The 26,434-nt window shown below is 35.0% G+C and overlaps 1 protein-coding gene across 1 annotated transcript in view; it reads right to left on the bottom strand.

Moving 5' to 3' along the window:
* The window catches only part of LOC121427980 (PAS domain-containing serine/threonine-protein kinase-like), a 50,036-nt gene that overhangs the window by 15,402 nt on the left and 8,200 nt on the right, over positions 1-26,434 (bottom strand). The window contains exons 3-18 of the mRNA XM_041624562.1: positions 18,960-19,081; positions 17,283-17,431; positions 16,538-16,752; positions 14,974-15,144; positions 14,173-14,313; positions 10,565-10,699; positions 9,547-9,667; positions 8,355-8,474; positions 7,761-7,921; positions 7,278-7,528; positions 5,788-6,980; positions 5,044-5,222; positions 4,287-4,463; positions 3,382-3,507; positions 923-1,057; positions 149-348 (exon numbers count right to left, since the gene is read on the bottom strand). Of these exons, the coding sequence (XP_041480496.1) occupies positions 149-348; positions 923-1,057; positions 3,382-3,507; positions 4,287-4,463; positions 5,044-5,222; positions 5,788-6,980; positions 7,278-7,528; positions 7,761-7,921; positions 8,355-8,474; positions 9,547-9,667; positions 10,565-10,699; positions 14,173-14,313; positions 14,974-15,144; positions 16,538-16,752; positions 17,283-17,431; positions 18,960-19,081 (3,596 nt within the window). The remainder of the gene's footprint in view (positions 1-148; positions 349-922; positions 1,058-3,381; positions 3,508-4,286; positions 4,464-5,043; positions 5,223-5,787; positions 6,981-7,277; positions 7,529-7,760; positions 7,922-8,354; positions 8,475-9,546; positions 9,668-10,564; positions 10,700-14,172; positions 14,314-14,973; positions 15,145-16,537; positions 16,753-17,282; positions 17,432-18,959; positions 19,082-26,434) is intronic.

Raw genomic sequence — 26,434 nt, 5'->3', positions numbered from 1 at the left:
CATATATAATTCTAATGTATACACTGTTGAAACATAAACTACCAAGGTAATAATGATTGCAACAATCAATAATAAAAGAAAATGGCCGCAATTGCAATTATAAGTCTAATTAAAGCATTATTCATTAATATTCTGAATGCATCCATACCTATTACCAAGAAGGACTTCAGGTGAGCAGTACTCCAGCGTTCCACAGAACGTGGAAAATTTCTTGCCTTTCTGCATGTACGCGGCTGAACCAAAATCGATGAGTTTAACGTGGAACTTCTCGTCCAGAATCACATTTTCGTCTTTGATATCCCGATGGACAATATTCCTCTCATGTAGGTACTTCACTGCGGCTACAACCTGACAATGAGGCATACGATAGAGGTTTAATTCTGATGGCTTAGCTAGATATCTTTTTCATTTTATGTCATTATTTCATGTAACTTGGGAGCAATGGGACAGCGTGAAAGCCTTAGTTTTGAAGTAAGGTACAAAGTCAACTAAATGCCATGATTGGTTAGGCATTACAATGTCCCTCAGTCTGTAGTCAAAAGATTGTAATCCATGTTTATCCCTGTTGAATGTGGCATGGTTGAATTCACGCTCACAGCAATCACCCTTACCCCCACTCAACTCAACCCTCCTACAGAAAGTGGTATATTCCCACTCTCCTCCACCCACTTGCATCTTCCCTGTCTTCTCCGTATACATATATAACTATGGCATCTTATTGAAAAAAAAAGTATTCCAATATTTTCATCCTAGATAGCACACGCAGCAAGAGCAAAAGTACAAAATTTCAGAAACATCTAACTGAACGATCCTAGGAAAACTGTTCATTTGTAATCACTTGCAGAAACAAGGTGTTGATGTTGACCAATCTATGAAATGCAGAGATTGTTGAAAGAGAAAAGCAAGGTCAAGAGGTACTTACCTGTCTAAACATATAGCTAGCAAGAGCCTCATCAAAGTTTGGTTGACGATCAATGAATTCAAACAGATCGATTCCAGACCCATGTTTCTCCATTACAAGCTGAAAGAATTCATCGTTTTGAAAGCTGTCCAAAGCCTGGTAAAGGGAAATTAAATAATAAAAAAATCCGAAGATGGGTATATAATCAATCTGGGGTCCGTTGCAGAAAGAGTTGCGTTTAAAAGCAAGTCAAAAAATCAATCGCAAGTCCCAATGCGCGCTGTTGGTTGGTTGAAAATCAAGATGCGCATCATATTTAGAGTTGCAATTGATTGCAACTCTTTCTGCAACGGGCCCCAGATAACACAAGATTTGAAGGATTTGCAAAAAAAGAAAGAAATGGTTATGAGTAACCTATATCAACATTGGTGATAGTTCTGATAATACAACTTGTATTTACACTGGTGTGCTTGCTCAGTTGGGAGAGCATCCGTCTCACAACCGGAAGGTCGCGAGTTTAATCCCCAGCCGCGTCAGACCGAAGGACATTAAAAGATGGAAGTTCCGGCTACCCTGTTTGTGTTCAACAATACAAAGGATACATTGATCTGGTGCTGCAGTGTCTGCTGGGCCCATGATTACCTGGGCCAAACAAATTTCGGAGGATTTCTGTTTTGAACCATAAAATATGGATTCAAGGGACATTTTAAACAGACAAAAAAATCAATTCATCTCACCTAAAAAGTGACTATTAAAATTCAAACAACCTCCAACCTTTGATACATATATTTATGTCTGCAAGTTGAATGCTTGTCTAGTGACAGGTAAAAAGGGAAACTGTAACAAACTGTTTTTAATTCTTGAACTGCATATGCAATGTAACAAAATATTTGTGTAATACACAGCAAAATATTCTAGCAAGAAAAGTATGTGGCTTCATTTGAATTGTCTTCCCAAAATACAAAGAGAGCCTGTAATATTTTTAAAAAGTAATTGAAATAAAAGCTCTTTCATAGTCTTGTACACAGTGTAAGGATGGGTTTAAAATAGTGCTGCAAGTCAGGCGGCATGTTCGGGTTCGGTTCGGCAATTTTTTTCCGAACTTTGGTTCGGTTCGGGGTTCGGCAATAAATGCCACATTAAATTTAACATACAAAAAGTACAAATTGCTGACCCATAAACAAGTGATCAGTGAGCTCCAGGATGATCTGTCATATATTTATAATAAATTTTGTTTCTAAAAAGAATAGTTATGAAAATTGTTGAACTTTCTTTTGTTTTAATCTTTAAACAAAAAATAACAGTCATTTCTACTTTTTTTAAAATGAAAATTAAAAAAAAAAGAAAAAAATATTGATGAGAGAATCAGGACAGAAACAGAATTACAAAGATCAGAATATTTTTTCATGATTATTTCATGTAGATATGATCATGATCGATTACGATGTCATTGCTAACGCAGCTTCTCAAATTCGAAAGTGTTGATCGTGAATGTCGAAACAGTAGACAAACAACCTCCACTCAACTGTTATTATACCGGTAAAATTCACATTCCAAAGAATATGAGTGTTTTAGAAAGTCCCTATCTTCTGAAAAGTGGTAAAATCTGGTCAATGAATTACTTTAAAAAGATGAAATATCAGTCCATTCTTGGTCCAGAAAGATCGACACTACGTGACTTCAAATATATTTCCAACACGAAAATGAGTACATGGGACTGTACTGTGTATTTCAGTGTTGTGAAATCACTCGGCGTTGATCGTCAGAACTAATACGGAACTGATAATTTATCATTTCATTTTCAGTAATTGACCAGATTAAACAACTTTTAAGAAAATATTGACAACGGAAAAACGTTTCAAGTTCAGAATACAAATTTTACCTGTATAATAGCAACCAAGAGCAGGTTGTTTGGACTTCCTGTGTCAACTTTCCTTACCAACCATTTCCGGAACATCGATCATGGAACATGCGTTGATTTGATTTTTTATATTTTCTGTTTTTTCACCCTCATTCCTTCATTTCTTATTTATTTATCTTTTATATTAATATGGAAATTTCAGAAGGTGGAATATATATACTTTACCATTACTTTGTCAGTTACAAGGAATTAATTTATGTCTTGTCTTTTTCTTTTTTTAAATACAAAACAATTAAATGTACGTCCGATTACAGCAATACGTAATTCAACTACACTTTTTAACTTAGTTAAGCTTAAAATGTCCCCACATTTTATAAGGAAAAAATATATTCATGTTTATATAAAAAAATTGAAAATGATAAAAATTTAATCAAACATGAGACCGAAACTGTCATACTTTGTCATTTACAAGGAATGAATTTATGTCTGGTTCTTTTTTATACACAAATAGATGTGTATATACATTAATATAGTTTGTTGAAGCAAGTAGTTACACAGTGTTCCCTATGACTGAAAATTTTAAAAAAGAAAATTATTATAGATCTGACAATATCCTCACCTTGACAATATTTGGATGCTCCAATTTAGTGAGAAATGCTACTTCAAGAGGAATACAGCCAAGCTTGGCATCATCAACCCAGTTCTCCTTTAATACCTTCGCTCTGCGGATGAACTTTACAACAACCTACAAAAAAAAACATAAATGGACTTACATATATCATCATTATCACAATCATAAATCTTATCACTTCATGATTTTAAACTCATCATCAATATCCTCAATATCATGGAGGCATCATCATCCTTTTCAATAAATATCACCATTATCATCATCACAATCATTATCATCATTTTCATCATCATCATCCTCCTCCTCCTAATCATCATGAAGCGCTGTGGTGTAGCGGTTCTGACTCTCACCTTGTAATCAGAGGGTCGTGTGTTCGAATCCCACCATTGCCTACATGTAGCATCCTTTGGCAAGGTGTCAATCCACACTTGTCACTCTCACCCAGGTGCTAATTGGGTACCGGTAGGAAATAACTTTCATTGTGGTTGGCGTAGCAAGTTTGCGCCTAACAGGCTGCTTGGAATGCTATGAATCCAGTGACCGGTTAATAATAATTGTGAAGCGCTTTGAACAGTCGTAAAGCGCTATATAAATGCCAATTATCATCATCATCACTACCACCACCACCACCACAAAGCATATGATCTCTAACTTCTATTTTCTTTGTTCTTTGCCTACAATTCCTACCAGTTCTTATAATCATCTACCAAGAGTTTTGATTGTCTGAATGAACAGTCTTCATAAAAATCACATTCATCAAAAGATATTGCATAGGGACCAACGGGAATTGTGGTGCCTAATATTCAACTTCCAACATCTCCCACTGCCTTCTATACATCCCTTCCATCATTCATATTTCAATCCTTATGACTGCCTCTCTACCGAGAACTCACCATTTTATTATCAGTTATACTCATAGCCATCTTAACAAAACCGAATGCCCCCTTGCCTATGGATTGTAGGGTCTTGTAGTGTCTCTGGTACTCCCCTAATCCTAATCTCTGATCATCTTGTTCCATAGAGAGTGATGAGTCAAGGTTCACGTTCTGAGCACCATTGTTGGCTACGATCTAAAGACATGAAAAGGAACATAAGCAAAGAATTATTTGGAATGGTAGCACAGCCTTTTACCAATCTCGACATGGATATCCATACGATGAAGAAGGCTAGCCATAACTAACATTAATCTCTCTTCTGCATAATCAGGATATTAAATGAAACACCCGCAGCACCCCCCCCCCCATCATCGATTGAAGCAAAAAGTTATCATTGGCAAAAAGGCTGTAGCAGTCAATTACACATCCCATCATCAAGTGTTGTTTTTAGGATAAAAACTCACTATTCACAGATCATATTTAATGCAAAATCAGTATGACCAATCTCAATTTGAAGAATGTAATCGGAAAACAGGAAACCAAATAAGCAAAAATAATTGTGTATGTGGGGTTCTCCCTGACAATCAGGGAGATTTGGCAGTCTTGCCGTTATTGTTTTATTTCTTTCAAGTTGGACCTTACAGGTATCTTAGGGTTTGGCTATCCCTTTGACAGCACCGAAGGTGCCAGCAAGATCTTAGGGATATGGCTATCCCTTTGACAGCACCGAAGGTGCCAGCAAGATTTTGTAACAATCTTCAAAATAAATCTTCACCTCTGCCATGCTCTGTGTGTGGTTTGATTGATTGAAGGTACTGTCAATACTTGATGGATTGGCCATACTTGAAGTCATGTGACCAAAGTCTGTAGGTTCCGCTGGGTCACGTGACATCCATATACAATACAGTGTCTCTCCATCATCTAAGTCTACCCTCTTTACTTGGAACAAGATGCCTTGAGTGTGAAGAGAAATCAAAAGATCCGGTCATAAAGGCTGAAAATAAATCAAGCTAGAATCACAACTACTTATATTTGCTCTTAATGCAAATACAAGATAAGATTATCACACAATCACACATGTACATGCAGTATGGAATTTACAGCTTGTCTTTCCAGCTTTGAATAGATTCCTGCTAGAAGTAACTAAAACACCTGTAGATACATATATCATTCATGAGACCAAGGGAAAGACATGTGCTATGTACAGCATTATTCTTTGCAGCATTGATTTCTTGATGTCATAGGGCAACACACATATTGAAAACCATAGATTTTGAATACATGTTCAAACCAAGAAGTCTGAATGTTAATAAATAACCCAGCCCTTCATTTTGAAATCTTACCAAGACCTATAACTCACTCTAAAAAAAGGTCCATTTACAAACAAGACTGAATGTAATACATTAAAATTGAAATCCTTCCAGTGACTGAAAAAAGCTTATAAAGAGTAAAGATGAAATTACACATAAATTAAGACAGGATATGTGAAAAAAAAAATTAAGTAAACTTTGATTCTCACCAAGCAGGTTGCCATCCCGATGCTTTGCCAATCCAACAAATCCTCCTTCTGGTAAAGGTCCCGATGATAACAAAGAGAACTGTTTACCAACCTTCCTATTGGCTGCTGGGGTTGATGTATACAGAGCCTTACCATGATGCACTCCATCGTCAATCTCAGGTGTAATGTCAGAACTCTTAACTGTTGAGTCATCGCTCTTACCTTGAAGAACCATATCACTTGCTTTATCAACAGGGATATTGTTATTGGCTTCTAGAGCCACCGGAGAAACCCTGGATTGTTCAGAAGCTTGAATGTCCTCTGTCCAACAAGTCTGCCTAACATTGTCATTGCTTTCTCCTTTCTTATCCTTACAAGACCTCTCCACCTCAGTGTTCTGAGTGACCTTTCTTGCAGTTACTACTTCATTCTCTTCACTATCAACAGAATTCAGATCCAGCTGGATTCTATCTCTCATTGATTCTCCTTTATTTCCATCTTCATTTACAAGCATCACTCCAGCAAGTTCTTCTTGTTTCTCATTATCCACTTTGCTAATTTTACCAGAATCATTCTTTGTCAAGTTAATCTCAGTCCTTGGGGATCTAGCAGAACTGTCTCCACCACCGCCTATAGAGAGTCTTTCTAATCGGGCGACTTCCTCCTTCACACTCCTGATGCTACTTGTGCTCTCACTCAGTTTTCCTTCATCCATGTGTGCATCCCTGGAAATCTGTTCAACCTCAACAATTTCTTTCTGGATACCTCCTGCACTACTACTTTTGATAAAGTCTGTATTGGATCTGCAAGAGTTGGAATCAAATCCCAACTCACTGACCCTTCCTAGTTCACTCTCATTGCCAATTTGAACTTCAGTGCTCACATGCCGACTGGAGAGCGGTAGTCCAAGGAGGTTGGAAGACCCTTCATCTGGAAGCTTCCCACCATCAATGACTGAAGACCTCTGGGACATCAGAGAATCCTCCATTCCCAAAGTGTTGGAATTACCAATCATGACTTCTTTGCTCTCATCATGACTGATAGGTTCAATGGCTGATGGGACATTAAGGAGATCAGATGGCATGTCTGTTCTTCCTGCTGAGGATTGCAAGAGTTCATCGGTGGTGGTACTCTCTGGACGAAGTAGATAGTCTGGAGTTTCCAATCCTGAAGCGATCTCATTGGCTGCTTCAATCAGATCTGCAGTATCAGGCCTTTTGGACATTAAAATAAAGCTTGTTTTAATGAAGGGACTGGGAGTTAGAGTTACAGGTAGTTTGAAATACATGGTTTTGAGAGCATGATTTGAGATGCTGATTCTAGCACCAACATTTCTATTAGGGTTTATTCAAATATACTTATTATACTATTGATAGCTTACACAGAAATATTACACCTATTGTTTCTTCATAGAAAAAAATCTTTCATGATAGCATATACGACATATACATTGAGCGATCATAATAATGTATGTGTGTAAATTTCCCTTCCTCTATAAGTTCCATACCTACCTCTCTGCTCTACTTGCTAGAGACCTTACAGCACCATGAACAACGACATCACTGATGCCATCATGGAGGATTCCCTGCGTGGCTAAGGAAGGGTCTGGTGCCCTTGAAGCCGGTCTGCTGGTAGGAAGGTTGAAAGACTCCTCTTCAGAATCCTCCTCTATGCTATCATCATCAAGGGGTGGGAGAGGCATGGAACTATCATCAAGCATGTCAAGATTCTCATAGAAGTCAGGAACGATGGTGGTGATGTGCTGAATGTAGGGATATTCAAACATGAATAACTTTCAACACATACAGTTTACATACAGATGGATGGTAAACTTGAGATCTACCGACCTTGCCTATAAGATGTACATGACCAAAGAGCATGACATAAAAGATGGATGGTAACTTGTGATCTTTTGACCTTGCCTATAAGATCATCCTGTACATGACCAAAGAGCATGAGATGAAAGATGGATGGAAAACTTGTGATCTACTGACCTTGCCTATAAGATCATCATGTACATGACCAAAGAGCATAATTGAGAATGTTGAGTTGATACTATGGATGGTACCATCGGGTAGAATGCTTAGCATGCCACTGATATTAGCAAACACCCAAACACTTGCACAAAACAGCTGGTCTCCAAGGCTAACAGCACCTGATAATACAAAGTGAAAGAATTGAACCAACATAAAACATAAATGAGATTATTTGGGAATAATTCAAATGATTATTTAATTGGACATTGTGATATGAGCCTGCATGAGCCAGATGCACATCAAATTGATAAACTGATTCAGACATCTGTAAAATAGAGGGAGCCCTTGATCACAATTTTGGATGGTGATATTAAGCTTGGTCCCATACATTAAATACTCATATTTACTTGAAAAAAAATCTGCAAAAACATAAATACACATAAAAAACACACAGAAATGTATAAGGGAAAAATGATTCACTATATTCTTAGACAGTAATACAAATGTTAGGAACATCCCCAAAACTAATGTCCATGGAAACTACCTAAAACGGGGAGGGTATTAAAAATATTCAAAACATTGGAAGGCACAAGTCACATTTCTAGTACATACCATCTTGGTTTTCATTTGGAGGACAGAGTTCATAATCCGCCGATGAGCCAGCCGTCGATAACATATCAAGAGTGTCAGCATTATTAGCAGTAGAAAAATTAGATGTAGATATATTCGAGGCTGGAAAAAATATTGTGATTCAAATGTTAGATATGCCTATAGGGATGAAATAGCCTCTTCTCATAGAGTATACTGGGACAAAAAAAAGGGTGATATATTTATTGTACTTCATCCACACCAGGAGTTATTAATGAGTAATAATAATATAAATTTGTATAGCGAACTTTCCATCTTGATAAGATGCTCAAGGCGCTTTAGAGCAGAACAACAAAAACTATTTGCATATAATACATGTCTGAACAATAAGTCAATGTCTATCAAAAAACACTCTTATACAGGTATGTTTTCAGGTTGCCCTTGAAGGTGGTCAATGAAGTCTGGGTTTTCAAACTGTGTGGGAGAGAATTCCACAGGCTAGGTCCTGCATGAGTAAAGGCCCATTCCCCACATGATTTCTAAGCAACTTGAATTTGTAAGAGATTAGATGATGAGGATCGTAAATTTCTTGAGAGTTGGTAATAATGCATCAAAGATCTATTGTAACTGGGGGAAGTTCCATTGACTATATGAAAAATCAAAAGAAGGATTTTAAAGACTATGCGTTCCTTCAGGGGCAACCAGTGAAGAGTTTTCAATATAGGGGTGATGTGGCTGCGCTTGCGAGAGTTACAATACAATACAACCAATGGAAGAGCAGTGTTCTAATGATCTAGTGAACCAGGTTCCAAAAACAAGTTCATGTAGCTAGTGTCTCTTTGTGAGGAACATGTACTTATTACAAGGTCCCTTGAAAGTACCTAAAGCTATTAACACTATGATATCTAACTTAAACCAGTCTCAAAAGTCAGGTAAACCAACCAACAACAAGTATAACAGTGCCATAGCAATTGTCAAGCATGCAAACTTACAAATCTTCATTCCTTCTACAGCATATTTCTATAAAGACTATCTTCAGTGACATCCCATGATCAAGGCAAGGTTTCATGGAGGCTTTCAATACTTCATGATTTTAGTTCAATGACATTTTAAGTCGAATCCTTTTTTTTTGGATTGGCTAAGACACATTTACTGTAAACGTGGAATGGTCCACGAATGACACACTGACAACAACTTTAGTTCTCAAGCTTCTCACCTTGTCCTGTATCGTTGAGTGATGAAAGTAGTTCTTGAGGTTTAACAGATCTGATGTGAACACTCGCAGGAAATGAAGAACCATCTTTAGTTCTGCCTGTCACCTGTTGTTTCTTCACAGACTGAATAAGAAAAAACAGGATAATAATATATCGAACATAGATTACAAATACTGAAACATGATTGCAATGTCTGATGTATCTTATGAAATGAAATTAATCTGTATGATGTTTATGATTTAAGAAGAATGACTGATAACTAATTTGTAACACAATTAAAATGGAAATAACAAAATACATATGTTGATATTGACTTTTAAAATCATTCTTGCTGAAAACATTAAAGGTATTGTTTAACTTTGTGAGCAGCCAATTTAAAAAATTCTCAAACCAAGATGAAACATGTGTACAAGTGCATGTATTAGAACTAATAAACCCTGAAAACAACCATTATTGAGAATGAAAAGTTAAAACTACAAGGCAAACCCCGATTTTGTAAATAGGCGTCTTATAGACACCTAAATAGTACACATAAGTGTATGGGATGAAATTAAGATGGTGTTTCCGGTCACTTTATATTTCAATTTTTGAAGCACTAAATAACTATTATCGAACGCAATTTTTTCTGGGCTTCATTTTTGTAACATATCACAGACACAGGTGACAAGTGTGACCTTCTAGCTCATATTTTTTTAAAAGTCAAACCGATGTTAACCAATCACTTTAAGAGTATTAAGACTAATAAATAAAATTTTGCCCAATTTGAAGCTGTTCTTAGTGAGTGAGAGCAAAATATGATTTCATAAATAAATTAGCAAAATAAGTATAATCAAGAAAATCACTGTACATTATTTTTGGAAAATAGAACTCCTAAAATATATTGTCATGGAAATATTAAATATGTCATCTTTATGACTGTTGAACCTCTTTTTCCTCCTGTATCTAAAATCCACACATATTTTTTTCTTCAAAATAAAATCCTTTTCAAAACGCACATTGATGTGCAAAGATGATACTTACAGTATCAATATTTCCATTGATAGATGGTAGGTTCAGATGAGGCATGAGCTGTTTAACACTCATTCCCATAACTTCATTCTCTGATGTAAAACCATGCAGGTATACAATCTCATGGCTTGCTCTTACAATGGCTCCCTGAGAAAATAAAATACAACACATTACTGTCAAAACTTTACTCATTTAAAAAAAAAAATATTTATTTTCTTGTTTTATTACCGTATTTGCCGGCGTAAAGGCCGCACCCCGACTTTGCTTCATTTTCTCATCAAAAAATAGTGCGGCCTATACGGTATTCACTTTATTTCATTTATTTATCTATTTATTCATTATTATCCTTTTTTTTTGGGGGGGGGAAATCAAAATTTATTAATGATACATAACTGAATCACCTCATGCTTTTACACACTTAAAATATGTTTTTTTGCTAACAAGTGTTTGTAGGGTCACATCAAAATCTGTTACAGCAAAAAGACACATTGTTTGTTGACAAAGATCAAGATAAGTTTGGACAAAAAGAAATTGAAATTAAGAAGTGTCTTTCAATTAGTGCTGCAGCCGAACCGCCGAACCGAACGGAAGTTCGCCGAACTTGGCACTTCCGAACCGGACCGAACCGAACCGAACTCAAAGGCCTGGTTCGGAAGTTCGGTAAAAAAAAAGTATGTTTGTATGCAATGCGTAATGCGATGACTACATAGATTTAAGTATAAAATAAACAAAATATATATTGGTTAGTGATTGTGCACAAAGAGAATTCCACTCAATATATTTTTAAAATCCACTGATAGCTCCCATCTCGTCTTTGATTGAACTGTTATCAAATTAAGAATATTTTATTAACATAAATATATTTTTTCTTGATAAAATGAGGGGGCATTTTGAAGCTAAACTCGGTATAAAAGTGTGGTGTATTTACGTATTGCCGTAATCGATCGTGATCGTAATCGGACCTAATCATTTTGTATTTAATAAAGAAAAAGAACCAGACATAAATTCATTCCTCGTAAATGACAAAGTATGACAGTTTCGGTCTCGTGTTTGATTAAATTTTTATCATTTTCATTTTTTTTTATAAACATGAATAGGCCTGGGAGTAAACATCGATTGATCGAATGGTTCGATTGGCATGCCGCCAATCACCAATCTATTAGCAAAATATACACTAATCGAATGTTCGGCAGATCCCGATTATGACGTTGGCATAACTCTAATACCCAAATAATAATAATAAAATGACAAGAAAACAAAGATGACAGCTGTTTTTTACAGGTTTAAAAATTATGTTACCGAGGTAATGTTTCAAAAATTATCAATGATTGTATCACATTCACAGTTACATACCAACATGATAGCGCTCCGAAAATGTTAATCCCACCGACCTTGCCCTCATACACAAAATAAGTCATTGTGTGCGTGCACAATAATAAGTAGACACATAACCAGCTCACTTGAGCTGATTGGACCTTCGGATAGCCAATGAAACTTTGGGAAACAAAGAAGGGGAAGGCATGTGGTTCCCTTTATTATCAGGAAAGGTCATGACTTCAGAAATAAATTGACCCCTCCCCCATCTGTGTGTGTGTGTGTGCGTGTGAGGGAAAGAGAGAGGGAAGGATAGGGGGTGGGAGCCGGAGAATTTCTTTCATGTTTCAGAACAATGCAACCTTTTTTATATCCCCCTCACACAATGAAAACTACATTCCAACACGCGCCCGCCTTCACCAGTACTTTCTCGACTAGTCTCCAAAAATAGACCCAGTTACACATGTGGGTTCAAATGATAAAAAATCGTAATTTTGAAAGGTATTTCAAATGAAATATTTTTTTTAAATACATAATGTGTAGCATCGTGGGCAGTGCCACAAGTGGAGGCGGGGACATGGTGTGGGCAAGGGATGAAATTTTTCAAGTGAAATGCTCCACCTGGGCTCAGTCTCAAAGAATATACTTCATGAATGAGTTGTTTACGTCTTTGGACTCGGCGGGGCTGATTCATTTATATGCAGGGGTGTGGCACTTGGAGGGATGCATGCATAATACCAGGTTACCAGTATTGATTTAGGAAAGATTTTCATTGGAACAATAAACTGAAAGATTTAATCTCATTTCATGAAGTTTCTTTTGATATAAAAAATCATGGAGAAGGGGGAAAAGGGCCTCATTTATGCTAAACATGTGACTTTGATGGAGATTTCTTCATGGGGGGGGGGGGGGGTCACCATAAAGTAGGTCAACTATTGTGACTTAAAAGACGTGATTCCCGACACGAACAATCGAATCATTCAATTATTTGTCCAGGAAATAATCGAATGGTAATAATAACAATCGTCCCAGGCCTAAACATGAATGTATTTTTTCCTTATAAAATGTGGGGGACATTTTAAGCTTAACTCAGTTAAAAAGTGTAGTTGAATTACGTATTGCTGTAATCGGATGTACATTTAATTGAAAAGACATAAATTAATTCCTTGTGACTGACAAAGTAATGGTAAAGTATATATATTCCACCTTCTGAAATTTCCATATTAATATAAAAGATAAATAAGAGATGAAGGAATGAGGGTGAAAAAAACAAAAAAGATAAAAATTTAAACAAAATCAACGCATGTTCCCTGATCGATGTTCCGGAAATGGTTGGTAAGGAAAGTTGAAACAGGAAGTCCAAACAACCTGCTCTCGGTTGCTATTATACAGGTAAAATTCGTATTCCAAACTTGAAACATTTTTTCATTGTCAGTATTTTCTTAAAAGTGGTTTAATCTGGCCAATTACTGAAAATGAAATGATAAATTATCAGTTCCGTCTTAGTTCTGACGATCAACACCGAGTGATTTCACAACACTAAAATACCCAGTACAGTCCCATGTACTCATTTTCGTGTTAGAAATATGTTTGAAGTCACGTAGCGTCGATCTTTCTGGACCGAGAATGGACTGATATTTTATCTTTTTAAAGTAATTCATTGACCAGATTTTACCACTTTTCAGGAAATAGGGACTTTCTAAAACACTCATATTCTTTGGAATGTGAATTTTACCGGTATAATAACAGTTGAGTGGAGGTTGTTTTTCTACTATTTCGACATTCCCGATCAACACTTTCCAATTTGAGAAGTTGCGTTGGCAATGACATCGTAATCGATCATGATTATAGCTACATGAAATAATCGTGAAAAAAATATTCTGATCTTTGTAATTCTATTTCTGTCCTGATTCTCTCGTTATCAATATTTTTTTCTTTTGATTTTTTTTATTTTCATTTGAAAAATGAAAGTAGAAATGACTTATTTTTTTGTTTATTAAAACAAAAGAAAGTTCAACAATTATCTTAACTATTCTTTTTAGAAACAAAATTTATTATTAATCCATGACAGTTCATCCAAGAGAATACTTGTTTGTAGGTCGGCGATCTTTATTGTCTATATGTTAAATTTAATTTGGCATTTATTGCCGAACCCCGAACCGAACCAAAGTTCGGAAAAAAATTGCCGAACCCTGCCGAACCGAACCGAACCCGAACATGCCGCCTGACTTGCAGCACTACTTTCAATTATATCATTGCACTACCAATCACTGCGCATGACATTTCATAGGTTAGAAATCACTTACTGTGACATCAAAGACAATTTTGCCCGATGTCCTTTCAACTGGTTCCATGACGACCAGACATTTTGGATTCTCTTCGTCTGTTAGTTTTTTCATCCAGAGAGAGACAGGAATGACTAGACCATTGGAGTCCATGATGTCAAACTAAACAAATATAAACAGAAAAATGTCTCAATACACTTAACTTGTTATAAATACATGTATATAAAGCAAACAATGGGTTAAGATATCTGATAGATTCCTGTAGTGGACAACCTATCTTCCACATACATTTTTTCCTGCTTTCAATTCATAATCATAGCAAGTTTGGTTAGAACTATATGAAGGTACACATGTTTCAAGTCATTGTAAAGTTAGCAAAAATGTATATACCGGCATTAGCGTACCTACCCCCCTGACGAGTCACAACCCATGCAAGGGATGTATGCCTGCCCCCCTGAAGAGTAAAAATGATCCCTGACGTGCCACAAGTGGCCCGCTACTTTGAACTTGAAGACCTTTCTTTTCTTTTTTTTTTTTGGCTTGTCAAATTTTTTGGCGGAAGAATTTGCCCCCCCCTTTGGAAAGTCCTAGGTACGGCACTGTATACTGGTATATATAAATTGGTATTGATGATATCGAAATGGCTGAAAAATATCAAGCGATGATTGAAATGAGTCTTATTAATAAGTGTAGTACAACTTTATATTCTTCATGGACATTTCCTTATAATTTGATAATAAAGTAATCATTGGAAAGAAAAAACACACCCTCAAATGCATCACTGAATCAGCGGTCCATGACTTGAACCTGTGTTCGACTCACCACATGTCCTGAGACCATAACCACTTGTCCAGTAGATTCTAGATGTTCTTCCATGAGAGCATGAGGTCTGTCTCTATCAGGAAGCGAGAGAAGATCAGTCATTTTCTTCCCAACCAACTCTTGAGGGTCATATCCAAATAGTTCTCCAGCCATCTTACTTGCAACTAGAATCTGAAAGAAAAGATATATATGATTTTCTTTTATTAGTTTGATACTATTATTTCATTTTCTATTTTCTATTAAATCAAACAATATTTCCCAAACTTCATTAAATTTCAAATGAGATAACTTGATTATATATCTAATTGATATATCATGTGTCTTCAACTTGTAATATCCCTTACGTCAGCACACAATAAAATGGCACTGTGATAGTGTTTGTAACTTTCATCTTTTAGTGCAGGGCCCCAAAATAAAACAGAGTTTAATTCACTAATGAGGTTACCTTGTGTAAACAAAGTAAAAAAAATAAATAAGTGAATAATAAAAAATATAATAAATGAGCAAATAAATAAATTTGAAAAAAGTGGAATGCTCTCATTCAATACAGTAACATTGCTGACTTTGAAATCAGCTATTGAATAATTATTCACAAAAAACTCATATGATAATAAATACCATGACCCAACATGACCTTTGACCATAATCATATGACCCAAGACGTGTACAAAACATACTTGATACGTGTAGATCCAAAAACTTTATAAGTCATGATGCCAATTCAACAAATACCGCCAAAGTTCATTCACCTTAAAATGACCTTTGATCTAGGTCTTGTGGCCTGAAACACGCACAGGATATTCAGGGATACATGATTACTCTTCATTAACTAGATCCATAAACTTTTATGACAATTCCACAAATGCCCCCTACATGGTCAAAGTCCATTGACCTTAAGTGACCTTTGACTTTGGTCATGTGACCTGAAACTTAGCAGGAACTTCAGTGATACACTATTACCCTTATGTCTCAGTTTCATGAACTAGGTCCATATACTTTCTAAGTTATGACAACATTTCAAAAACTTAAGCTTGGTTAAGATTTTGATATTGATTCCCCAATATGGTCTAGTTCATTGACCCTAACTGATCTTTGACCTTGGTCAAATGACCTTAAACTCAGGCAGGATGTTCAGTAGTACTTAATTACATGTACTCGTATGTCCAAGTTTCATGAACTAGGTCCATATACTTTATAAGTTATGATGCCATTTCAAAAACTTAACTTTGGTTAAGATTTCAATTTAGACGATGCCGCTGTCGGAAAAGCAGCGCCTTCACTTATAGTCTCGCTCTACTATGCAGGCGAGACAAAAATGAATGAATAAATAATTTAATAAATAAAAAAAATTGATAAATTCTACAATTTTAGAACTGATAAACTTGACTGGTGTATATGATGGGTGATTACATGTAAGGATGATAGAATCAACATACATTCAAGGCAGCTGATGGTATCCTTATCAAATATGTACACAATTATGGCCCCATTTTTCAATCAAACAGTAAGAACCACTGTTTTCATACATGTACTTCTTTAAGAACCACTAAGGTTCTTTGCTCACCTTGGTACTACGTGCTTCTATAGTCAGCATTGCCTTGTTTGGATTCCTTACTGTTGTAGGGAGGACCATGCCTGTCTGGGCTCCACCAACAAAGTTGTAAAATGACCAAGACCTACCAAGGGACATGTTAAGTGGTGGTGGTGGTGGGGTAGGGGTGGGAGCAAACGACCCCTTGCATAGTCCCCCAGTAAAGCTGAGAGAGTTCAGTTCGTCCCCTGTGGAAGGAAATAGAAGACTTTCTAAATTTCTGTTTATACTACCATAATGACTGGGTATTGACAATTAAGGGTGTCATAAATTCCCATTAACCCTCTACAGACTGGGATATTTTGACACCTTAAAAACTCAGCCCTTTCTTAGAATAAGATCATGATTATTCATTATCTGAATCCAAAAGAATCTTCATAAACACATAGCCCATCACTTCACAACTGTCACTGTTCATATACACATATGACATAGACAAATACACTCAGACAAATAATTCTAACAGTATGCAAATAAGACAATTTTTTTTCTCTCTCTTTTTTTGTCTAATTTTCATACTAGCTTTGAATGTCAGGAATACAATTTTTTCTTCTACTGTTCATTAAAAAAATCTGAAGTCAACAATTTAATTATTTTCATGCCATCGTTGATCACAGCTCTTTTACTGGAGTGCCTTCATCATTAGACTGGTTACTTTATAAAATTTCAAATTTCTTGGGTTTTTTTCAAATCACATAGCTTTAAAAATGTTCATTACCTTTGAACTTTTCTAAGGTACATCCTGTAATAGGTTCATTGGAAATAAGATCTGATTTAGAAGCTGGTAGCTCAGTAAGTGGGAAGGTTTGGTTTATGTCAAGTGATGTATTGAATGATGAACTCAAACCAAACTGTGCTGCCCTCTCCCTGAAAGAATAAGGAAAAGAAAACTTATACAAATAATAAGGCAAATATTCATGTTATATAAATAAATAACCTGAACATATTTGAAAAAGAAAACATTATCAAAGCCCCCACATCCCCCTTCTAAGTCATCTAACAACAGAGAATAGAATATCTATATCAGAGGAAGAAAATTAAATACTTATAAAAATGAAAAGGTAAAATAAGTCATCAGATTTAAATGTGAAGCTGAAATTGATCACTGGGTTCCGAGTATTTAATTTGCATTTTATAAAACATGCATGCTGCACAGAGAAATTAATGATGAGAAATCCCTACTCAATCTAAATGAAGTAATTTTTGGAAAATGAAATTTCAAATATATGTGTCCAGAACAGGGTCTGTCTTCATTAGATCATAATTCCTGTGATTTGTTATTGTGATTGAAAGAACAAGTTCTTATAAAATAAAAAAAAGTTAGTATACATATATGTAACATACACAATAAAAATAAAAAACAAGGTACCTGCTAAAAATACATCATCTGTTTTTTTTTATATTTAAATATAGTTTTTAGCACAAAAAGAATAACGATTCAATCTAAATATAATTAAGAATAATATGCAAAAGAGAGAGGGATGAAGAAGCTATGACATGCTCCTTTGAATCGGTTTAAAGATTTACATAATTTAACGTAATTGGGTTAACGAGTTCCAAAAGAGTGGTTTAGATGATGAATGATGTATAATGCAATTTAATTTCCCAATGAAGAAAATGAATGTGTATTAAGCTAATTGCCACTTTCAAGAGGGTTCTTGGGAGTCCTGGCTATCTATAGAGTAATTGGATAGGAAATTGTCTATCTGTATCATTTCCCATTTTTACACCAAGAGGAGAGAGGACCAATTTCAATGGTCATTTTTGTGTAACGGTTGCTGCATGTAAATTAATAACAGCCACACTGGTGTAAAATGAACGTGAGGGGGGGGGGTGTGTATGTGTGAGTGACAGAGTGGGAGGAAAGATGGAGAGAGGGGGATGATAGTGGTAGGGAAGGGTATAAAGACAGTTAGAAAACTCCAAAAGGGAATTGCAATATTATACTGATTTGACATGTAATTATTGTAAGGCTGGATCCCCAAAGCTGCTACACTGTATGAAATAAATCTAGTAGAACAGCATTTTAAATATTTATTTCCACATGGGAAATCAAAGAAGATGCAAATTGTATCCCATACTGATATGCATTAACATGGTTATCTATTCATAATTCTGAGTGTAGTACGGCATATATATGTAGGATAACTTTTGCACATTATTGTTACACCTTTTATGACAGGTTTAATACATGGGAAATTCCTTCAGGCAGGATATATACCAAGACCTTTCTGAAATACATGTAATTGTAATCTCTGTTTTCTAGTTCATCCAAAAAAATAATTCTTTTAATCTATCACGATACACAAATTTCATGAAGGAGAATGAAGAAATGAAAATGGGGGTGGAGGTGCAAAACAATATCATCTGAAATTATATGAGCTATCTGATTTACCTTTTGCCTGTCCTTATCCTGTCTAGTGGAGATGGATAGGAAGGTGTACCAAACTGATCTTTCTTTCTCATTGTGCCGCCGAATGACTGTGAAAAACTCTGTGGTCCAGATGGGATCTTGCCCTGCATGATAAAAAAGATAGAACAATGTCCATCAGTAAAATCTAGTGTTCATATGAAATAATGTACATGGATATTTCATAAAGACAGCTTAAGAAGACACCCTCATGACACATTCAATCAGGCATGCTTTTTTTTGGGGGGGGAGGGGGGCAGGAGGGCTACTTTTTACAACTTATTGTTTACATGTAAATCTGCAACACTGGACAAGCTTTAACATTGAGATAAAGGGGGATTTCCAGGGCTCCTTTTAAAAATACTTTCCAGAATTCCAGTGCTCTTTTGAGCATTTCTGGGGCTAAATTACCCCTAGTCCCCCATGATTTTGTTTCCCTGCATTCAAGTCCAGATAAAGCATGGCACACTGATCTGATACATTTGAAAGTGCAACAATACATTCAATGTCAATCATTACAAACTTAAATACCTTTTGGCTTCCAGACGATTCAGGTATGTTGGCTTTTTAATAGTCTGGAAAGAAACCACCTGATACCAGACTTTAATAAAACATTTTACCTCCTAGTAATGCAAACATTCTGCATATTAGATCGCAGAAGGGAATATTTTACGGGACCTAATACGGTAATAAATATTGCCTCAAGAAATTACTGGAGATATAAAGCGAAAAGAATCTTCATCATCATCAAGTACCACTTTCATCATCACCAGTGATATATTAACAGTGGTCGGCCCAACTAGTACAGAAGATTTCTGACCATCATGCATCATGAAAAACACTATTTCCGATCACCACTAATTTTAAATGAAAAACCATGAAAAACACAACTCTTTGTAAAGAAGAATAACACTTGCATTTATTTCCATCTTTAATCTTGTATTATTTGCATAAATGACAATAAATAGTCTTTAAAATATTAGTCTATTTTCAAAGATTTGCTAATGTCAGGTTATCATGACATGATGTTCATTTGATTTCGGCTTTAAGACCACTTTAATACCTGGTGGGTGTTTCATAAAGTTGTTCGTAAGATACGAATGACTTTACGAACGACTGGTGATCCTTTCTTGTGCTATGTGATATCCCTATGTAATTGAGTTATGACCTAAGAACATGTTCCAGTCGTGCGTAAAGTCGTTCGTAACTTTACGAACAGCTTTATGAAACACCCACCCGGCCTTAAAACTCTTTGCATTGCTGTGATATTGCAACCACCACTTAAAAGGCTCTAACTAGAACACTGACCATCACCACCACCAAGTCCACCATTGTACTTCACCATCGTCGTCTTCATCACCATCATACAAAACTAATGCCACATTTTAGAGCAGTGTTCAGAAAGAGGGAATTCAGGGATAAATATTACCCCTGACCAAACTAAAGTATAATGCATCACACAAGTACATGTATACGACTCTGATCAATATTGTACATGCATCAAGGTGCCTTTAAAAGCCTCACGTGCATCCTTTCAGAGTCATAGTTAGAATGAATAGAAGAAAAGATGATTAATGGGGGGGGGGTCTAAAAATCATGCCTGAAGCGAGGCCACTGCAAAGTACTGCAAACATGTCATCAATTATCATGCAGATGCTGTTCATTTTATAACATGTATATACGGGTGTTTCGTCTATATACGCTTGTTTTACACACATCTACATGTACTATGACTTTACACATGAAGGTCCTAACTGCTAATTGACTCATTCTTTGTGTATCACAATGATTCCCTTTTAATATCCCATCAGCCAAAAATGAAATCTAGCCTTCATAGATTAAAACTTTCATTTTTAACAAGCATCTTGGAATTGGAAATGCACTTCAAAGTACATGTACATGTAAGTTAAACAGAAATTGTGGGTAAGAAGATTGTCATCTGGAAAGGAGAGAAGCGTTTAAATAACATACCAACACAGAAAAAAACATTACATGATTGTAGAAATCTACATGTATAAGTACATGGCAGCCAGAAAACTAAAATGGTTTGGCACTAAAAAGATCGACCTGTAGGTACATGTACACGTATTAGAATCTTGGAGATCTATTTTTAATCTTATTATAGCATAGATGACATTAAGCCAAGGCATACAGATAATCAACCAGACAGGCTTGTTGGAAATTTGAACATAAAGTACATTTTATTGTTAACAAGTTTTCTGGAGAACTTAATGAAAATGTAGGACATAGATCAATCTATTTCAAAAGTGTTTTAATGCAATGCTACTTTAACAGCTATTTCTTGTAATTTGTAAATACTCATGTACACGTACATATAAAAAATAACCTTATTTTACCGGGTAAGTTGCTAAGGCAATTAAATCATAAATGTGAGAACTTCATATCTACTGCTGATACAATGTACAATGTATAGTGAATTGGTGGAGATCTTTATAGAAATCTTTTGGGCAAAATTATGTATTATTCCTTAGCAACAACCAGATATTCCTCTATTTACAGCTCAATGCAATAATTATAATGGTAAAATCCTATTTCTATGTGACCGAAAATAAATAAAGTTATTCATATATTTACACATGACTGGTGATACTTTCTTGAGATAAATGAGATACCTAATTATTCCCCCCCCCCCTTTCAACTAAAATTGGATCTACATGTACATGTAGCTTTCCGTATTTCCAAAACTTGCGAAATAACAATCTTCATTCAGATATTTGTTAATGTTCAATGAGAATTTTAATCTAAAAAATATCAAATTTCAAAATTAGTTGATAGGGAATAGAAATGATACGGTAATCATGAAGCATAAGAAAACATTACCAGTCATGCATAAAGTCATTCATAAATGTACCTTATGAACAGCTTTTATATGAAACAACACCAAAATACAGTATATTCATGCATACAAGTGCATAAATGTGTCTTTAATCAAAGATTAAGTGACAACTAGATGGAGGCAGTGAAGGCCATGAAATGTAATAAATTCTCACAATGTTGTTGAGCATAGTATCAAATGACAAAGTCTGTCACTTGAGCTGCTGTTTCGTATGTTTGATTGCATTCTTTTATCACTGGGTGGGAACCATGACAGGAATGGAGTCTGTAGTATTTGTTATTTTAAACTAGAAATGATATAATTATAAGCTTGTGCATACCTACATATACATTGAACCTGGAGAGTCTAATCAAAAAGGCAAAAAATCTTTATGTATTTTTCTAAGTAAAATGCAGGGAAAATAAATAAAGAGACAGAGAGAGTGTGGTTAAGACAGAGAGAGATAAAGGGAAAAAAATACAAGTATCTATATTAAAGATGAATGAAAGTTGTTGCTAAAAGATGTGAAACAAAACAAAATTGTATAATGATTTATTGACTTTCTGCATCCGATTCTGAAAACATACATGTATATATGATTTGTTGCCTGTTATCAATTCATCATTTGAAATCAATGTGTTGTGGTGTGGTGTATGTAATCTTGACTTTCATATCTACTTCTGATTGAAAAACTGATAAAACAATGAATTTTAGCAAACGTATGCTCTGTTCAAGAAACTAATTCAGTTCAAACTATTGTTGGTCTTACAAAAAAGCCTCTATCAATTATTAAACACACAAAATGTAAACCTAGTTACACTTCAAGGATGACATACATGTACTTCCTGGGTCACAGTAAATTATCTGTGATGGGCACTAACAAACCCTAGGCTAGGGCAGGGCTGTTCTAAGGTGACTTTATGCACAATAACATTCAGATTATATTGCTGTATTAGTTTCACTCAATCTTCGATTCATGCTACTAGAAGATAAAACTAACATTTTAATTAATTCATCTATTTGTTTATTTCTTGCTTGATCGTTTGTTGATTCATATATTTATTCATTCATTCATCTGACCGACCATCCATCTATCCATCCATCCATTCACTCACTCATTTATTTATCTATTCATTTATTCAATTTATTTATTTACCACTTGTGGGATAGAACATCCTATCAGCGAATACTGTTTTTCATACAGGTTCATCCTTTCCTGTGTTTTCTCTCGTCAAAAAATTCTTATCAGCTCACTGTGTAATCAAGTGCATTAATACGCGCAGTCATCCAATACTGGCTACCATATTGCAGACACTCCACCTGGATTTGTTAATCTTGCTTAAAAATTGATTAAACCCACCCTTCATACAATGACTCTGAAGTAAAGGAGTAGGTCAATCACAAAGTCACTAGGATCTAATACATGTAGATTTCAACGCACTCAAATGTTATGAACATACATGTACATGTACCATATGCTGGTAGTGTGGACTTGGGCTTTCATCAAATTGTGTTTCCATGGAAACATCATGCTTCTATCTGATAAAAAGTAAATACTGGTATAATGCAGATTGAAAGCTGGGTATGTTTCCAAAGAACAATATCCTAACCTTAGATTATGAATGTCTGAAAAGCAAAATCATGAATTTCGATTTAAAAGAAACCAATAATAATCTCCATTCATGAAAGTTAAAATACTTTGTTTGGTATGTTGCTCTGATTAAACAAGATCTACAGTATGAACCCTGTATTAAAAACAACCATCCCTTTTAATTATTGGGTAGTATTCTGATAACCATGATTTAGTTAAAACTTGGTTCACCACCTTTTATGGAGTGCCTGTTGTCGATTCATTCACTAATAATATAATATAGGATATTTATATTGCGCACATATCCACCTTGTTAGGTGCTCAAGGCGCTCCTATATTACCCGGCTAAGCTAGGCGTTCATAGCGCACACAGCTTGAATTGAAGATTATTCTTATCCTGTAACAAAAATCTTTCGAGTCATAAAATAAGAACAATAGTAAAATAAAAAATATTATGAATTTTCATGAATTGATACATAATTGCCAGGAATATGGAAAAAGTATTATGAAGTAGGCATTCCATAGAAAAGCTTAAAATTCTAGTTGAGACTAGGTTTAAACATACGTTTAGTTATCAGAATAGTATCCATAATATTTAACTGATAAATTTTATGAGATAAAGTTTTTACAGAAGGTAGAGAAAGAGTTACTAAATGACTATTCTAGCATAATACAGAGAACTTTGCCTGGCAATTTTATGTTTTAGGTGGGCATCTAACTATACTTAGGAAGATTTTTTATGTTAAATAATTGTCTGAATACATATGATGTAGGATGCATTATACTGAATCTAAAAAAAAATATATATATATATACATGTATATATGGATTTAGGCTAAGCCCTGAGCTTTGTTTATTGAATTGTTATCACCACATTCTGTTCATGAACACAATGTTCTTTGAAACCAAAATAGAGGGTGAATTATTCTCATTTCTTTATTTGAATTTAAATGCTTTACAGCCATAATCAATAATAAAGATAAAATGCTTGCTTTGCATATTTTTGCCCATTGCAAAACCGGTAAAAATCTATTTCAGTAGCCTCAATTTTTTTTTCATGAAAAAATGGTATGTAAACCTTCTGGGAACACAATTAATCCCTAGTTAGGAATAGAAGGACCCCGTGTCTTGATATAAAACCTCAGCATAAATAAAATGCAACATTTATAGATAAAGACTAGTAGCAAATTCACAATTTCTTGAACGATGCAATCACCAACAAAGCCATTAGTAAATTAAGGTTGGAATCCAGTCCATTTGTTATGCTGTCAATAATTCATTAGATGTGTCATAGATTGGTTGTCAGTCCTTCCATATTGAAGGTGGTAAAATTCTTGATTGAACATAGAGCTTGTGCATATGTGTAGTTTCATTACCATAATACAACCTCCCATGTACAGTGTACATGTATCTGTGGTAAAAGAGAAACATTTTGTGTACACTCTAATCATGAATGCTGTCACAAATTACTCTTCATATCCCTGATGTTGTTTTCTGCTGAGCATAGCAACATGATTTGAAAGAAGATACTGGTAGATAATTACATGTACATGTAGATACATTTCCCATCCAATTCATTCTACCCAAAATGCTGCCATTTATTGTAGTTCCAGATTTAAAAATAAATAGGAATGGGCTCAATATGACAAAATTTCAATTGGAGGGCAATTCATTGAGGGAATTCTAATGTGAAAATATTAGAAGAAATATTTTAAGTTTGATCAGTGCTCAGCTCATACTTCACACACTTTAATATTTTTTTCAAATTCTTTGACTTTCCTTACAGTAGAATTTAAATATAAACAAATTGTCAATTGATCTGAGCTACATGATCAATCAGCTAAATATCCATTAAAGCAAACTCCATGTGACTGTAAAGATAATATACATGTATAAGTTTGGCAAACATTATGCTAAACACTGCAAATGGTCATAAATTACATGAAAAGCTGTTTACATGTATTTTGGCTTTTGCTTTAATTTTCATCATTTTAGCTTATATTCTACTGATAATTCTGATTTTATGGCCTGAAAAAAAAAATTGTACCTTCCCTGAAATTTTGAGAATTTGTGAGATCTTTTTCAAAAAATGGGGACTATCAAAATTATTCCAAATATAGTAGGCTCAGACAGCCCTCTATAAATCTAATAACTGACTCTGAGAGTGTAAGTTAACATTATTCATTATTGTCCAGGTGATATGAAAGCACATGTACTCTCCACCATCTATCAACATTCTGTGTACATGTACAGCTGAAATGCTGAATTAAACTCCATTACTACAGTACATGTAGTATTCATTATCAAATGATGCATTATAAATCAACACCTGCAATGTTACCATGGCAATAGGTGTTTATATTATCAGGTTCTTTACAAGGCTATCACATTGCACTTGTATCTGCGAGTGCATGGTACATTTCACTGAAAGACTTTGGAAATGATAGGAAAGAATGAGAAACTGAGAATTAGGATTTTATCTTGCTTTCCCTGACTGGTGGAGATAAAAATACACTTCTAAAGTAAGGTCTCTCACACCTTGCCACCTAGATCTAAGAATGGATGTTTATTTATCTGTGGTTCAGGTTGTCCTGTATTTGTTTCATGTCATTTACATGTATTTCCATGTTAAAATGAATGGTATAAATATGACGAATAGAGTTACAAAAATGATAAAATCAAATGAAAATCAACAATATAAAACTACCAAAATACAAACATGGACCTACCATGATACAAACGACAACCAAAGAAACCTGAACAGAGGATTGCCAAAAGCCAAAGAGACTATCAAGGGTGATCCCAAATTCCCAGGATAAGATTATAAAAACATATTAGAGAAAAGAAGGAAAGGAAAGAGAGAGAGAAAGAAGGGGGAAACATGATATGTAATTTATGAATGAGCCTTGTATTACTGTAAAATGTACATTTGAGCACAGACGATGAAGGACACGATTCATCTGAAATACTATTCCAGTAAAACTTTCAATCCATTGATGGTACTTTTATGCAGTTTCTCAGAAATTAAATTTT

Source organism: Lytechinus variegatus, chromosome 1 (assembly GCF_018143015.1).
Source record: "Lytechinus variegatus isolate NC3 chromosome 1, Lvar_3.0, whole genome shotgun sequence".
In the NCBI taxonomy this organism is placed as follows: Eukaryota; Metazoa; Echinodermata; class Echinoidea; order Temnopleuroida; family Toxopneustidae; genus Lytechinus; species Lytechinus variegatus.
This window is presented reverse-complemented; position numbering and strand designations above follow the sequence as displayed.